Source organism: Panthera leo, chromosome D1 (assembly GCF_018350215.1).
Source record: "Panthera leo isolate Ple1 chromosome D1, P.leo_Ple1_pat1.1, whole genome shotgun sequence".
NCBI classification, from domain to species: Eukaryota; Metazoa; Chordata; class Mammalia; order Carnivora; family Felidae; genus Panthera; species Panthera leo.
Window position 1 is genome coordinate 99097307 of NC_056688.1, and position 14203 is coordinate 99111509.

At 56.5% G+C, this 14203-nt stretch overlaps 1 protein-coding gene across 4 annotated transcripts; it reads right to left on the minus strand.

The window, feature by feature from the left end:
• Positions 1-618: 618 nt before the first annotated feature.
• Positions 619-9314, minus strand: PACSIN3 (protein kinase C and casein kinase substrate in neurons 3). Of its 4 annotated transcripts, none has more exons than XM_042904136.1 (11): positions 9288-9314; positions 5455-5527; positions 5109-5198; positions 4812-4968; positions 3834-4069; positions 3580-3735; positions 2855-3030; positions 2585-2705; positions 2310-2446; positions 1770-1891; positions 619-1150 (listed from the first exon to the last, which is right to left on the minus strand). In XM_042904136.1, the coding sequence occupies exons 3-11, from the start codon at positions 5160-5162 to the stop codon at positions 1035-1037; spliced, it is 1275 nt and encodes a 424-aa protein (XP_042760070.1). In that variant the 5' UTR covers positions 5163-5198; positions 5455-5527; positions 9288-9314; the 3' UTR covers positions 619-1034. The 4 variants fall into 4 exon arrangements, with proteins under 4 accessions (XP_042760070.1, XP_042760069.1, XP_042760072.1 ...); XM_042904135.1 differs by lacking the exon at positions 9288-9314 and adding an exon at positions 8960-9056; XM_042904138.1 differs by lacking the exon at positions 9288-9314 and adding an exon at positions 7826-7841.
• Between the last annotated feature and the right edge of the window lie 4889 nt (positions 9315-14203).

Genomic DNA, 14203 nt, shown 5'->3' on the forward strand with positions numbered 1-14203 from the left:
GGGGGCGGAGCGATTTGTCCCGCTCTGGACCAATGAGCGGCCGGCGGAACCGGAGCGGAGACCGCAGCAGCCCCGGGCTCTACAATGGTCGCCGGACCCACGCCGCGCCACGCGAGGGGCCAATCCGCAGCCGGGGCGGAGCGACGGCTCGCGGGCGGGCCCAAACCGTGCCGGAGCGCCACCGGGACGCCCCGCCACCCCCGGAAGGTGGTGCGACCTTCCAGAAGGGGAGGGCTGCGAGGCTGGGGGCCGGTGGCCAGGGGTCTCAGATGGGGCCAGTTCCCGATGGATGAGTGATGATTAACAGCCCTACCAAGCACTTATGGTCCCACCGGCCTGAACGGGAAGACAAACTGGCTGGGCCCCCGTCCAGCCCCAGAACTCAGTAGTCAGCCTCCAGCCTTGGCGGGCTCACACCAAACCCAATCTCGAGTACCTCCCACCCCAGATTAGGGTCCCGAAGTTCCAGAGCAGATACCAAACTGGCAAACCTTTTTCCATGACATACTCTAGACCCACAGACCTCACCACTCAGTGTCTCTCTCCAGATGCCCTCTGCAGTCTGGCAAGGGTGGAGTATCAGAAAAGACGCACACACACCTGACAGTGCTTTTTTTTTTTCTCTCCAACTTTAATACACACTAAAACAAGTCACAGGAGAGTGCTCCTAGCCCAGAACTACACTCACCACCCCAAGACCACCCCAGGAATCCCAAAACACTGAGACGAGGAACTGCGTCCACGGCTCCTGGGGAGACCCATGCATTCCTGGAGAGGTCCAGGCACCCCTGAGCCCTTCTGTCACCTCCTGACCTCCCTATCTTCCCCTCAGGCTAGACTCAGTTGACCCTTCCCTACCAGTCCCTTCCTAGATGCAGGCCGCCCCCCTCCCTGGGACCCAGGATTCCTTCCTCCTCAAGGGACAGAAGGGCAGCAGGGGGCACCATGGTCCAGGGTCCTCGGGTCGGCTGTCCAAGAGAAGCTGGGCTCTGACGCAGGGTGGAGAAACGCTGCAGAAGGTCTGTCAAGGCAGATCAGGCCCCCACACACTCCACGTAATTGGCAGGGTACAGACCGATGCGGCCACTCTGCAACTGGCCCTGGCACCAGCCCTGCTCATCCTCCTCGCTCATCTTCAGCAGCTCCTCCCCTGGGGGAAGGGGGATTAGTCACGGCCAATTGCCCTGGCCCAGCTCGCTTCTGCAACTGGGTCAAGGACTGAGGGAGAGGGGACAGTAGGAGAACCCAGCTAGAAGAGGAGACCTGTCTCAGGCAAAGGGAGGTCAAAGTCAGCAAGCCACTCCACCTCAGACCCTGAATGCATCAAGCAGGCCCAAGCTGGTGACTTTGAGAGGCAGGTGAGGGCTCAGAGCAGACACTCTGACTCCTGGGGGCTGGACCCAGAGTAGCCTTAAGAATCAGAGAACTGGGGTGCCTCGGTGGCTCAGTTGGTTAACTGTCCAACTCTTGGTTTCAGCTCAGGTCATGATCTCATGGTTCGGGAGTTTGAGCCTCATGTCGGGCTCTGCACTAGCAGCGTGGAGCCTGCTTGGGATTCTCTCTCCCGCTCTCTCTCTCTCTCTCTCTGCCCCTCCCCTTCCCCCCAAAATTAATCAATAATAAACATTAAAAAAGAGAGAGAGAATCAGAGAACTGATCCTTGGGAGGTAAACATTAGGCTTTCCTTTCCCACACCCCTGCTCAAGTTATAAAGGAAGGAAGGGGGAAGCTGAAGCCTGGAAAGAAACAGGAAAGGGGTCCCTGGGTACCTGCTCGGAAGCTCAGCTCATCAGCTTCCTGGCCAGCGTAGTCATAGAGTGCCCGCACCCGCACCCCTGTGGCAGCCTTCCGAGTGTTCTCCTCATCTGACCACTCCTCATCCTGCCCACCGCTAGAGACAGGAGACAGAAGTGGACAGGCTCAGGGCCCGAGGACCACCTTGAGCAAGAGAGCCTAGGACTCAGGGCCAAGGGCTCACCCTCTGGAAGAATCCTGGGAGAGGCAGGTGGGGAGAAACTGAAAAATCCCAGTCTGAGCTCTGCCACACATGCCTGTGAGCTTGGTGCATTTCCTGCCACACAGGGCTGATGTGAGCAGTAGACAAGAGGGACCATGGGAAACGCCTGGCAAATCTAAACCACCATGAACACCGGCATCCTTGTAACTACTGAGTAGGTCCTGAGGTTCCTGGCACCAATTTTCAACCCCACTTTGGGTGTGAGAGGAATGAAGGGAAGGAGACAGAGAGAAAGAAGGCAGGGCAGGGGGCAGAGATCTTTCCTTCCCACAGCCAGGTTTCTGGCTCTTACCCTGCGGACCCCAGGGACTGGGGTGGGGGTGCAGCGCCATCTCTCGTGGGCACGATGCTGGTCAGAGTAACCTCATCAGGGCTCCGGCCACCCTTCTCCTTCCTGCTAATCGTCCTCTGTGTATCCAAGGACCACTCCTATTGGGACAGTGCGTAGGCTCAGACTGGGCCGTGGGGCTGTGGAGGCAGCCGGAGCCATTCAGACCTTCACCTACTTCATCCCAAGCCCTAGCCTCCCTCCTCAGGTCCGGGCTGAGCCCCCCACACCTCCCATACCTCAAACTGTGGCCAGTTCATGGCCATGCCTGGCCCGTGGGTACTGCGCCACCAGCGCAGATCCTCTTCGTCACTGGCTGCCTCGATGCCCTGATGCAGGTCTCGGTGGAGTTCCTGGAACCTGTGACCCGAAGCACAGCCTCACACCGGGGAGCCCCGAGCCCCAGCACCGCCCCCCCCCCCCAAACTCATTGCACCTGGCCAGAGCCTGGGGGAGATGGAGGAGACCCAGCGTTGCCCAGACCTCCAGGCCCACCTCGCAGGCCATACCTCTCACTGCTGGAGAGGTCGAGGTGCTGGTGTAAGGTAAGCAGCATATCCTTGAAGAACAGAAGCCGCTGGCGCTCCGCGGCCTGGCAGGTCTCGAAGGCCTGCTCCATGTCTTCCATGTAGCGCGGGGTGTAGCGATGCAGCTCCGCCAGCGTCTGCTCATACTGGGTTTTCATCTGGGTGGGACAGGAGGGGCCCGGTGAGGACAAGACCTTCTTCCACTCAGGACTCCGCTCGTGTTTACTGAGCGCCGCCATGGGCGAGAGACCCCGGGCTAGGCACCGGCAGCAATCATTCTACAGACCCAGCTCCTGCCTTCCAAGACCCCGGCAGCCTAACAAGGGAGGTCACACTTGGGCAGAGCAGCTTTGAGAGTCTGGTGAGCGAGGATGGAGAGTGAGGTGAGGGTCAACCTATAGGGAGCGGTGGGCGGAACGGGGAAGAGCTTCATGGAGGAGGTAGAAACGGAGCAGCAGATACGCAGAGCTGGAGGAACGGGTGCTCTGGAAAAGCAGGCCACATGAGAGCCTGTCCCAGGCAGGATGCGCTGGAAGGAGCTGGAAGGTCTCCTCAACTGCTAAGCTCCTCCCAACACCCAAAACTGCACCGCTTCTTTCCCTGGGTAAAGCATCATCTTTTCTCTGGGTCCTCTTTTAAATGATGACCTGGAGAAGGGGTGGCAGGTGAGGAAGAGGGCTGGGAAAGGCATGTCGGCCGCCCGGTACCTTCTCAGCCTCCTTGGTGCAGCGTTCCACCCGCTCCTGCAGCTTGCGCAGCTGCTCCTGGGAGACGGCGCTGTCTGCCTTGGCGTGGCTCTCCCGAGTCTGGGCTGTCTTCTCCTCCTTCCGGGCCGCATGGTAGCTCTTCTTGGACGCCTCAACCTGGCACGCACGGGGACAAGTCTGGACCCTGCGCGCCAAGCCCCGGCCCCGGTGGCCCAGGGCGGATTCAGGAAGGGACCCACCCCTCCCAGGCTCACCTCCTTCAGCCTCTTTAGCCAGGGCTTCTGGGCCTTGCGGAAGCCATCCTCGGCGGCCCGGCTCTCGCGGAAGCCACCCAGCACTGGCCGGTGGAAGGCCCCCCGCTGCCAGGAGCGCACCCGCTCGCTGTCCTGCCCCTGAAGCTTCTCCCGCACCTCCAGGTGCAGCGCACTCAGCCTCTCAGCTGCCGTGAAGAAGGCGTGCCAGGCCTTCTCCAGCGTGCCGTACTGGGGGCCTGCAGGGAGCAAGGGGCTTGGGCCAGGCCAGGGACACCACCAGAAACCGGCCCACCCCCTCTCACTGGGTGCTGCGCCGGGCACCAGGCACAGAGGGAATGCAGAGATGAACAACAAAGATGTCAGCTGCTGCTTTATCGGTATCTACTCTGTGCCTCGATATACGAGATCTCACTGAATCTTTATCCACCACCATGCAGAGAATGTCGTGATCAACATTTAACCGACAACAAACAGCAGCCCAGAAAAGTGAAGTTAACTGCCCAAAGCATTACAGCTACAAGTCGAACTGAGATTCAAACCCTATATGAACCACTATACTTTATTGTCCCAAAGGGAAGAACTAGCCTCCGCCCTCAAGGAATGCAGCTGGTTAGGATGGAAAGATCCAAGCTCTTGAGTCAGAAGGCCTAGGTTCAAGCTTTAGCTCTTCCTAGCTGTGTGACCTCAGGCAAGTCACTTAGCGTCTCTGAACTTCCGGATTCTCCTCTAGAAAATGGATAGAACAGGACTGTCTCCATCACAGGGCTGTTACAAATATCAAAATAACTGATGACCATACTTTGCAAACTCTTAACAGCACAACTGTAAGAATAACCAGGAGGCTCTTCGCTCTTCAAAGGGAAGGCAGACATGAAAGCCTCAAGCTTTCCATAAGAGGTGCAAAAACGAATCTGCCTTGTCTGATCTCCCTACCCTCAGTGGCCCTCTGCTCCTGGCTAGGCCCAAGCGCGGCCTCACCCTTTTCCACGGTGCCCCTCCACTTGCGGGCCCAATCAGCCAGCTGCTGGGCATAGGCCTTCTCGATGCGGGCGCGCTCCTGGAAACAGCTGATCAGATCCCCACATAGCCGATGCCCGTCCTCCACCCGCTGCACGGTCCTCCTGTAGTTGCCAGCCTGGGGCAGACGGGAGAAAGGCAGTGTCGCCAGGGAGAAGCCCCCTCCAGGGCTGGGGCTGACAGCTAGCCTCCTCCCTGGACAGGTGGCTGGGCCCAGAGTGGAGTGGGTACCCCCAAACCTAGGACCCAGCTGCTCACCTCCCAGAAACTGCCCTCTAGGGCCTCCCCTCCAGCGTCTTCCTCTGGGGCCATGGTGTCCCTGCAGCACGGAATGGTGGCGGACTGGGGCTGTGGAGAGCAGAGGGGTAAGCAGGGAAGCCAGATATACACTTTTGGGGAGAGAAGAAGATCCTCTCCTATCCCTGGGCTTTGTCCCCACTACTATCCCCACCATCTAAGGAACTGTCAGAGCTAGGACTTAGCAGGTAGACGTCTGGAAGGCCCCAGGAGGGGCTGGGATAGGAGAAAGGGTGGCCGCTTCAAATCTCTTCCTCATGCCATGAGTCTGCCCACCCCCTCCCCCACCCAGCCTCATTCCACCTACCGGGGGCCTACAGATCACTTCAGGGACCTGGGCGTCCAACTCTTAAAGCTTCAACCGTGATTCTGCCTTGAAGCTGACAAAAGCAAAAAAGCAAAGCAGGGGGTGAGGGCAGGGACTTAGAGAGTCCAGGGCGGTGCCCAGCTCCCCCGATATAGCAACTGCTGTCAGAAGCGCCAGATTCCAGCCAGGAGAATGCCAGGCGGGTCACACGATCCAGCAGAGGATTAGGCGGCAGGCGGGGTGGGTGGTGGGCAGAGGTGGCCCTGCTGCCCCCGCCCCCCACCCAACTACAGATGAGAAAAGAGGATACCTGCCCAAGCCAGGCGCCATCGCCTTTGCTTGAACAACAAGGCGACCCTTTACCAGACAAGGCCAAGTCAGAGGGTTCCCGGCCACTCTCCAGTAGCTCCCTTTGCCAGCAAGAGCAGACTGGGGGCCAAGAGGCCCGAATCCTATCTTGGCCAAGAAGCTTGAACAAGTGCATTTTACTGTCCTCCTAAGGAAGCCTTGGCTCCCTCCTAAGATGGAAATTTTGCCTCCTGGTCTTCTGTGCCAGGGCTGGTTTAAGACTCAAACCAGGAAGGGGCACCTGGGTGGCTCAGTCGGTTGAGCATCCGACTTCAGCTCAGGTCATGATCTCTTGGTTCATGGGTTCGAGCCTTGCGTCGGGCTCTATGCTGACAGCTAAGAGCCTGGAGCCTGCTTTGGATTCTGTGTCTCCCTCTCTCTCTGTCCCTCCCCTGTTCACTCTTTGTCTCTCTCTCAAAAATAAATAAACATTAAAATAAAATAAAATTTTAAAAAAGACTCAAACCAGGAGGGGCACCTGGGTGGCTCAATCCGTTAAGCGTCCAACTCTTGATTTCTGTTCAGGTCACGATCTCAAGGTTTGAGCCCCACGTTGGGCTCTGTGCTGATGCTGCGGAACCTGCTTGGGATTCTATCTCTCTCCCTCTCTCTGCCCTTCCCACGAGCTCTCTAGCTCTCTCTCAAAATAAATTAATTAATTAAAAAAAAAAAAGACTCAAACCAGGCAATGAGCAAGAAATATGAGGGCCTGACAGTCACAAAGGACATTCATCCTGTTCCACAGCATCCGCTGAGGTCCCACAAGCCTCCATGAGTAATGAGTAATTCAGCCCCACCCTCAAAAAGCCCAGAGTCTGGGGCAGAATGGGAGGAGTCAGACAGGTGACCAGGCACTTGTAAGAGTGTGCTCCAGAATTGTAGAGGAGGGCAAGGCGGATTCCAACCCCAAAGCCACCACCCCAGAGGTTAGAGGACACAATGGCACGCGGCCACTCCCCTCCTGACCCTTGGCAGGGTCTCAGCTGTCCCTAGCACTGACTCAAGCCCCTAGAAGGAAACTGCTTCCTCCTCCGAGCAGGCCCAAGGGACACCACGAGGCCCAGGACACGGTATGTGCCCTCTGCCCCCAAAGCAGGACTCTATCACACTGCTCCCCTCCAAACGGACAAACAACTATCCATCCTTCAAAACTCAAATTGAGGCATCTTCACAGTCTCCCCCACCCCACTGCCCCATCCCCATTTACACAGCCCCTTGTGAGCCCTCAGTCCAGTTATATATGATATATTCCATTGGGTTGTGACTGACAGGGCAGAATCTGTCCCCAGTCGTTGACAGAGGTGGTCCAATTTGTGTTTGTTCAGGCATTGGAGTTAGCAGTTGAATGAAGAAACAAACAACATCTACCTAAAGACCAGGGAACCTGATGGCTAGAGCAGCTGTGAGAAAGCTTGCCTGAAGTGGGATCCAGCCCTAATAGCTCAGAGAGAGAGCTGAGGCCTGCAGTGGACGGAGGTGTCTGGGTACAGAGCAGGAGAGGGACGGAGCAGCTGGTCTGCAAGGGTCCTCAGCACTTCACCTTGCTTCCTCTTGAATCTGCCCCACTTACCCAGAAAGGACTTGCCAACCAGATGGAGAGAAACAGAGCCACAGCTGTAAATCACAGAGCCTTCGGAGCTGTCCCAGTGAGGTATCCAGGGGCCCGGGCCCCCTGCCTGCTCCAGCCTCCAGGCTTGGCTCCCGGGAGAGCTGCCCCCCACCCGTTCCCTCTCTCTAGCCCCAGAACAGAGCAAGCTGTGTGTGCTTGCTGGCACTGCTCCCTCCCGCCTCCCAGAGCAAACACAAGCCCAGAGTCCCAGGCACAGCCAGGCCCCGCAGCCCTGGCTAGATCCAGCCGTGGGGGTGGGCAGTGCAAACCATGGCCCCTGTTGAGGAGAGCCAGCACCTTGTGCCTCCTGACTTCAGCAGAGACCCAGATTGGTCCCCAGAACACACTCTGCCACCCGCAAGAGCTCAGAAAGCTAATAATGAATGCTTCCCAGCCGGGGTAGCCAGTACCTACTGGGCCTGCAGAAGTCTGCTGCGGCTTGGCAGGGCCTCCTCATAACTGCCTGGGCCAAGGTAAGGGAGTCCTGAGCCTCAGGGAAGAACCCACTCGCCCTACCTAAGGCAGGTAGGTACCCCCCACCTCGGCGCAGACCAGCCCCTACCCTTCCCAGAAGCTGGGGGCATGACACTGGGAGGGAGCACTGCCATCCTGCCCTGCCCATCCTCCTGAGTCACAGGCTGCGCCCAAGGGTTTCTTCTCCCAGCAGCCCCTCCCCGTCCTCCCTAAGCCCTAAGATGTGAAGGCTCAGGAGTGGGCGGCCCGTTGGTCCAGAGAGTGGTGCCTAGGCTAGAGCGGCTGGGACCAGCGGCCAGAGCCGCCCCAGAGGGTGGGGGAAGGGGTGGCGCAGGGAGAGGGGAGGAGGCAGGGCCAGGGAGGGGCATAACAAAGGGGCACTTTTGGAAACCCGACCTGCAGCCCGAGGTGCCTGCTCCCTGATGACGCACTCCAAACCCGGAGCCTCCACACCAGACCTCGGAGCCCAGGGGCTGCCCGTCTCTGGCCTCAACCCTTATGGACGGCGCCCTTCGACCGGCCCTCTTGCCGGCCCGGAGCTACACAACTCGGAGCCGGTGGAGCCCACGCGGAGCGGCCGGGCCAAGGCCTAACCATGGAGGCTTTAGGATTTGTTGGCCAAACTTGTTGAACTTGGTCTCGCGGGGGTGGGGCCAGTCGATCACCGCTGAGGGGAGGGGGCGCACCCTGCCCGGCCAGCCCCGCCGTGGACTCCGGAAGGTGACCCGGGACAGCGGCCCAGGAATTAGGGCTCTTTGCAGAGAGCGAAGGGTCCCCGGGCAGCGGGGCCCCCAAAGGGCGTTTGGCGGCCTTTGAAAAGCCCCAGGAGATGGTGTGCCCCTCCACTCCCGACGTCCCCGTCTCCACTGCCAGCCTGGGAAATTGCGGGGTGCGCGGCGCAGCAGATGAGACGCCCGCTCCACTCGGCGGCACCTATTCCTGTCCCCGCACGGAGCTGGGTAGCCGCGGGTTCCCAGAGCGGGAGTCGGTCCCATTGCAAACTTTAGGAGCGGGAGGAGAGGGCGGGCTCTCCCGCCGCCGCCTCCCCGTGGTTCCCGCCGGGGCAGCACTCACCGCGTCCTCCCTGGGCGTCTCGGAGGGTGGGGGTCCGGCCACGCTCCGGCCAGAGTCCTGCAGCTCTCGGGCCGGGGCCGCCGCCTCCCGGAGCGCGCCCGGCCCTCCCCCGAGAAGCCCGGCCCCCGGCCCCGCCCTCTCCTCGCCGCCGCGGCCCCAACCCCACCCGCCAGAGGCTGGGGCGCAGGGGCTGCAGGCATCGCGGCGACCGGCTGCTCCTCGAGCGCGGGCCGTGGGTATCGACTCCAACAGGAGAAGCGCCAGGGCCCGCTCCCCAGGGTGGCGCCGCGTCGCTCTATAGGGAGTCAGATTTCGGCTTTGCCCTAACCGGCCTTTGCAGAGCCTGGGAGACTCGTGGAAGCGGGAAGGGATGGGGCCTGCCGTGGCACCCTTTGGAGGGAGGCCTCGGGTCTACACTGCCTTACATTTTATTTGCTGAGCATAGCTTTCTTAGAAGTTCGTTCCAGCGAGGCTCACAACCACCCTCTTTTAAGCATTAGGATTCCCATTGTACAGATGCAGAAACTGAGGCTCAGAGACCTTCCTCAGCTTGCAAGAGATCTGTAGTCGGGCAAGACCCTGAACTCCAAACCCGTGCCCTTTCCATGTGCAGCCCTGCCTGCCAATCTGGAGGCGCATTCTGTGGACTGGGTAGGACACGCGATGGGGGTGGGGCAAAAAGGCATGAGCTCCTCCCTCTCCGTGTTCTTATTCCCAGATTTTGTACCAAGATTCATTCTTAAATCCCTTCGTCCCTCCACTCCCTTTGTCAGTCACCAGCCTTGGTAGATTTTTCCAGATCGCCACGATACCACCCGGCTCTTAATAAGTCCCTTCTTCCTCACCCCCTTAGCCCCCACCCCGGGATTTTTTCGCAGCCAGCCCGTCTGTTATTTATATCCACTGGAGCGGTCCAAGAATGTTCCGAGGCTGACCTAATCGCCACCTGCTTGACCTCCGGGTCCCACCCTTCCCCCCCCCCCCCCCCCCCCCCCCCCCCCCCGCCGCGGATCCCTTCTGGGCCGGGAGACCCGGCAACCGAGCCCTCCCCCTAGCAGAAGAGAGGGGGCACGGGCGGGCTAGCAGGGTCCGAGGCACCGGGCGCTCAGAGGGTCCAGAGGGTGCAAAATCCCTCGGGGAATGGGAAGCCGCCTCGGACTCCAAGGAGTACGCCCCCAGGGGGACGGTGCGGTGCTCTGGAAAGCCAAAGGCCAGGCTGTTCTCTCTCCAGCACGTACTCTTGGTCCCCACTCCCCGCCCCTCCACCACTCCCTGAGGAGCGTGAGTGCGTGTGCGCGGATTTTTAAACTGCAGCTTTAAAAATAGCAAAAGTATGTTGTTTCTGAATCGGAGAGGAGTCACTGACGCGTTCTTTACGCAGATAAATCCGCTCATGAAATGGAAAACGGCCCTGAAGAGAATGAATGAGGGTAATTTCAGGTGGTAGTATTAGCCGCTGAGGATTGAGTTACTCCCCAGTCCTGGCAGGAGGGTGAAAATGGGCATCCAGGATGTACCGTGTTTGGCAAATCCTACCTGAGTAGTGGATCCTGGCCTTGTCGCTCACAGGGTGTGTACTCAGCAGGATGTGGCTTCTGAAACCAGTTTCAACACCTAGTCTCTGTTGGGGCATGAAAAAGCCACTTTTCTCCATATTTCTGTTTCTACCTCTCTGAAACACTACGTGTGACCCGGCTGACCTCCCAAATGGGCCATGTGCCTAGCTAATTAATGATCGTAAAAGCTGTAAATGAGAGGAGCTGGGGTAATATATAATGACAGCTATAGTGTTCCGTACTATTTTAAATCAGTTAACATCCCACCTAGTGCCTGGAGGCCTTTAGGCACCTAGACAGAAAGTGTGAAAACACAAGAATGAAATTAATTACAGGAACCGCCTATTAAAACCCCGTTAAAAATAAAGGCTGCAAGCCAGACTGGCACCTGGGGAAGCCAGGCCAGAGACAAACTCAGTAAACAAGGCTGTTCGTCAGATCACAAGGAGAAGGAGATATGGAGTGGAAAGCATCTGGGTTCCCTTAGATTCAAATCTGGAAGCTGAAAGCAGAAACGTTGCAGCTGATTTTAAATGCCCCTAAGGTACTGCAGGGAGAAAAAATAAACCAAAACCCAGAGCACACTGAGCTGCTTCAAAGGTGAAAGGAGACAGAGCTGCCTTAGGAAAGCCAGGCCCCTGCTAGTGCTGCCTGCAGGGCTCAGATTTCTATGCCCTGTAGCCAGAAAGCCCCAGCACACTCACATGGCCCTATGAGGGCAATACCCACCTTGAACGGAGTTCAAGATGAGATGCCTGAGGGGCACCTGGGTGGCTCAGTCGGTTAAGTGTCCAACTCCTGGTTTTGGCTCAGGTCACAATCTCACGGTTTGGGAGCTGAGCCCACATCAGGCTCTGTGCTGATAGGGGGAGCCTGCTTGGGAGTCTGTCTGCCTTCCTTCTCAGCCCCTCCCCCATTCGCATGGTCTCTGTCTCTCTCAAAATAAAAATAAATAAACTTAAAAAAAAAAAAAGATGAGATGCTCTAGATCAGAGGGCTGGATAGACAGAAACCTAGAAAGGCAGCTTGGTTCAGGGCACCAGGGGTGGGGGGGTCTGGGGGGGTGCAGATTGGTCCAAAGCCCAAGCTCACAGCCCTCGCGGGCTCACTCACCTTGAGTTTCTGGAATGTGCTAACCACTGTACCTTTATTTGTTTATTTATTCATTCAGTCATCCAGTCAAGAAATCATTTGCATTTTTGTTCTATGCTAAGCCATATGTTAGATATTGAGAATACGAGATAAACAAGGCAGAGCCTTAAGTGCATGATAGTGATACAGTGTGGGTAGGAAGTACTTTGGGAAAACAGAGCAAGAGACCACCTTTGGCCCGGTGATGACACTTGATTGATCTTGATGAGCAGGAATTAGTCACATGCAGAGGCATTCTAGGCGGGAACACCAGGGTGTGCCAAGCCCCAGAGGTGTTAGCATATGACTTGGTGATCCAACAATTTTTTGGAATCTACCCTAGACAAACATGTGTAGAAGTGCAAAAAAGGTACAAGGATGTTTGCATGTAGTATCGTTTGCAGTGAGGGAAAACTGGAAACTAATGTCCATGAAGAGGGTGCCGGCTGGCAGGTCACCAAGGTGCATCGGCCAAACGGTGCCAAGAGGCCCTGGCCCACAGACTCCCTCTGGGGACAGGCTGATGGAAACATCCCAACACTTGACAGCTGCACTAACACGTAACCACTCGCTATTTGTCGCTATTTCACACTTGTAGTTAGGAACTGAATTTTTAAGTTGATTTAATTAACTAAAAATTTAACAGCCACGTGTGGCTAGTGGCAACTGTACTGGACAGTTCTGGTCAAGAATATCTAGAATAGTGAGTTCGGGACGGGGTGTAGGCAGATGAAAGATGAAGCTGGGAAATGAGATTGAATAGTGAAGGTTTTGCAAGGTGGTTTGAAGGGGTTCCGACTTGATCCTATAGGCAGTGGGAAGTGTGCGTGTGAGGGGCTCGGTGAAATTTATCCAAAGAACTCTGGCAGGCAGCCTCACGAAGGCAGAGGAGAGCAGGCAGAGACGGCTGCCGGCAGGCTTTGTCTTTTCAGAAGGCTGCTGTGTTTCTCTCCGTGGCCTCTGGACACTGCCCCAGCATTCCTGACGGGCAGCTGAGTAAAGTATTCTGGTTCAACAGCTATGTTTTTAAGATCTCCGGCAACCCCAGGTAGAAAAACTGGTTGGAGTTATCCAGAGGGGTTAACCTCAGTGGGGGAAGCTGTTCTGGGCAGGAAGGACAGCAGATGGATGGTATTAGAGTAAGAATGCATAGCAGGCTTCAGCGGAGCCTGTAGAGAAAGCTTCTCCAGGGTCAGGAATTTGCCCGGGGCAGATTCTTTGGAAGGTACCAAGGAGCTGCCACTATACCCAGTCCAGGTTTCAGCTCAGTAGGCGGATGGTTCTGCTCAGGAAGGCTGCCCTGGTTCATTCGGACCCTACTCCGAAGACCACTGGGGGCCTCCTTATTTCAGAGAGAAATTCTAGTGGAGGATGCATTGATTTAGCTAGCTTTCACACCCAGTCTGCCAGACACCAGGCTGGGTGCTTGGTCCCCAATGCAAGTAAAACAGACACGCTCCTTGACTTCATGTGGTTGTCCACTAAAACCAAATAAACGCGGCCTATATACATAGTTACAAATTGTGATACGTGTCCTCAAGGGAAAAAAACCCATTTGGGGCGCCTGGGTGGCTAAGTCGGTTAAGCATCCCACTCTTGATTTCAGCTCGGGTCATGATCTCACAGTTCATGGGTTCGAGCCCCACATCAGGCTCTGTGCTGACATGTCAGAGCCTGCTTGGGATCCTCTCTCTCCCTTCTCTCTCCCTCTCGAATAAATAACCATTTTAAAAAATTAAAGGAGGGGCGCCTGGGTGGCTCAGTCGGTTAAGCGTCCGACTTCGGCTCAGGTCACGATCTCGCGGTCCGTGAGTTCGAGCCCCGCGTCAGGCTCTGGGCTGATGGCTCAGAGCCTGGAGCCTGCTTCCGGTTCTGTGTCTCCCTCTCTCTCTGCCCCTCCCCCGTTCATGCTCTGTCTCTCTCTGTCTCAAAAATAAATAAAAACGTTAAAAAAAAAAAATTTAAAAAAATTAAAGGAAAAAAAACACTTAGGATACAGTGCTATGAGAGAATAACAGGGGAAACATAAATTCAGTTAGAGGAGGGTCAGAGAAGACCTCTTTCAGGAAGTTTCAGCTTCTCTACCCCAAAAAAGGCTCCAAAGACCCCAAAGACAAATGGAAGTGAGCCTGGTAATGAGGGAGCCACCGAGGAGAGAGCACTCTATGCTAAAAGACTAATGTGTGCAGAGGCCCTGAAATGGGAACTTGACCTTCTGGGAAAGAAGGTAAGGTGGGTAGGGCATGGTGAATGAGAGAGTGAGAAGTCCGGGGTGAGGTAAGAGAGGCAGGCAGCACCCAAACACTGCAGGCTTTGTCTTATTCTGAATGCAGGATTTAAGCAGAAGAGTGACGGACTGTCTTTCTGGATGTTGTGGGAGGAATAGATACAGAACAGGGCACCAGCAACCCGTAGCCTGGATGGAACACGAGCGAAGAATGGTTTTTACATGTCTAAATGGTTGAAAAGAATCAACAGAGGTACATTTTGTGATATGTGGAGGTTATAAGGAATTCAAATTTCAGTGTCCATAAAGTTTAATTGGAACACAGCCACA

Bases quoted from the DNA above. Each gene is read 5' to 3' on its own strand.
- PACSIN3 (XM_042904136.1), bottom strand. From the start codon at position 5,162: ATGGCCCCAGAGGAAGACGCTGGAGGGGAGGCCCTAGAGGGCAGTTTC. The intron at 3,736-3,833 runs GTGAGCCTGGGA...CGTGCGTGCCAG, and splicing joins GGCTAAAGAGGCTGAAGGAG to GTTGAGGCGTCCAAGAAGAG. The intron at 1,892-2,309 runs GTAAGAGCCAGA...TCCTGTCTCTAG, and splicing joins CAGTCCCTGGGGTCCGCAGG to CGGTGGGCAGGATGAGGAGT.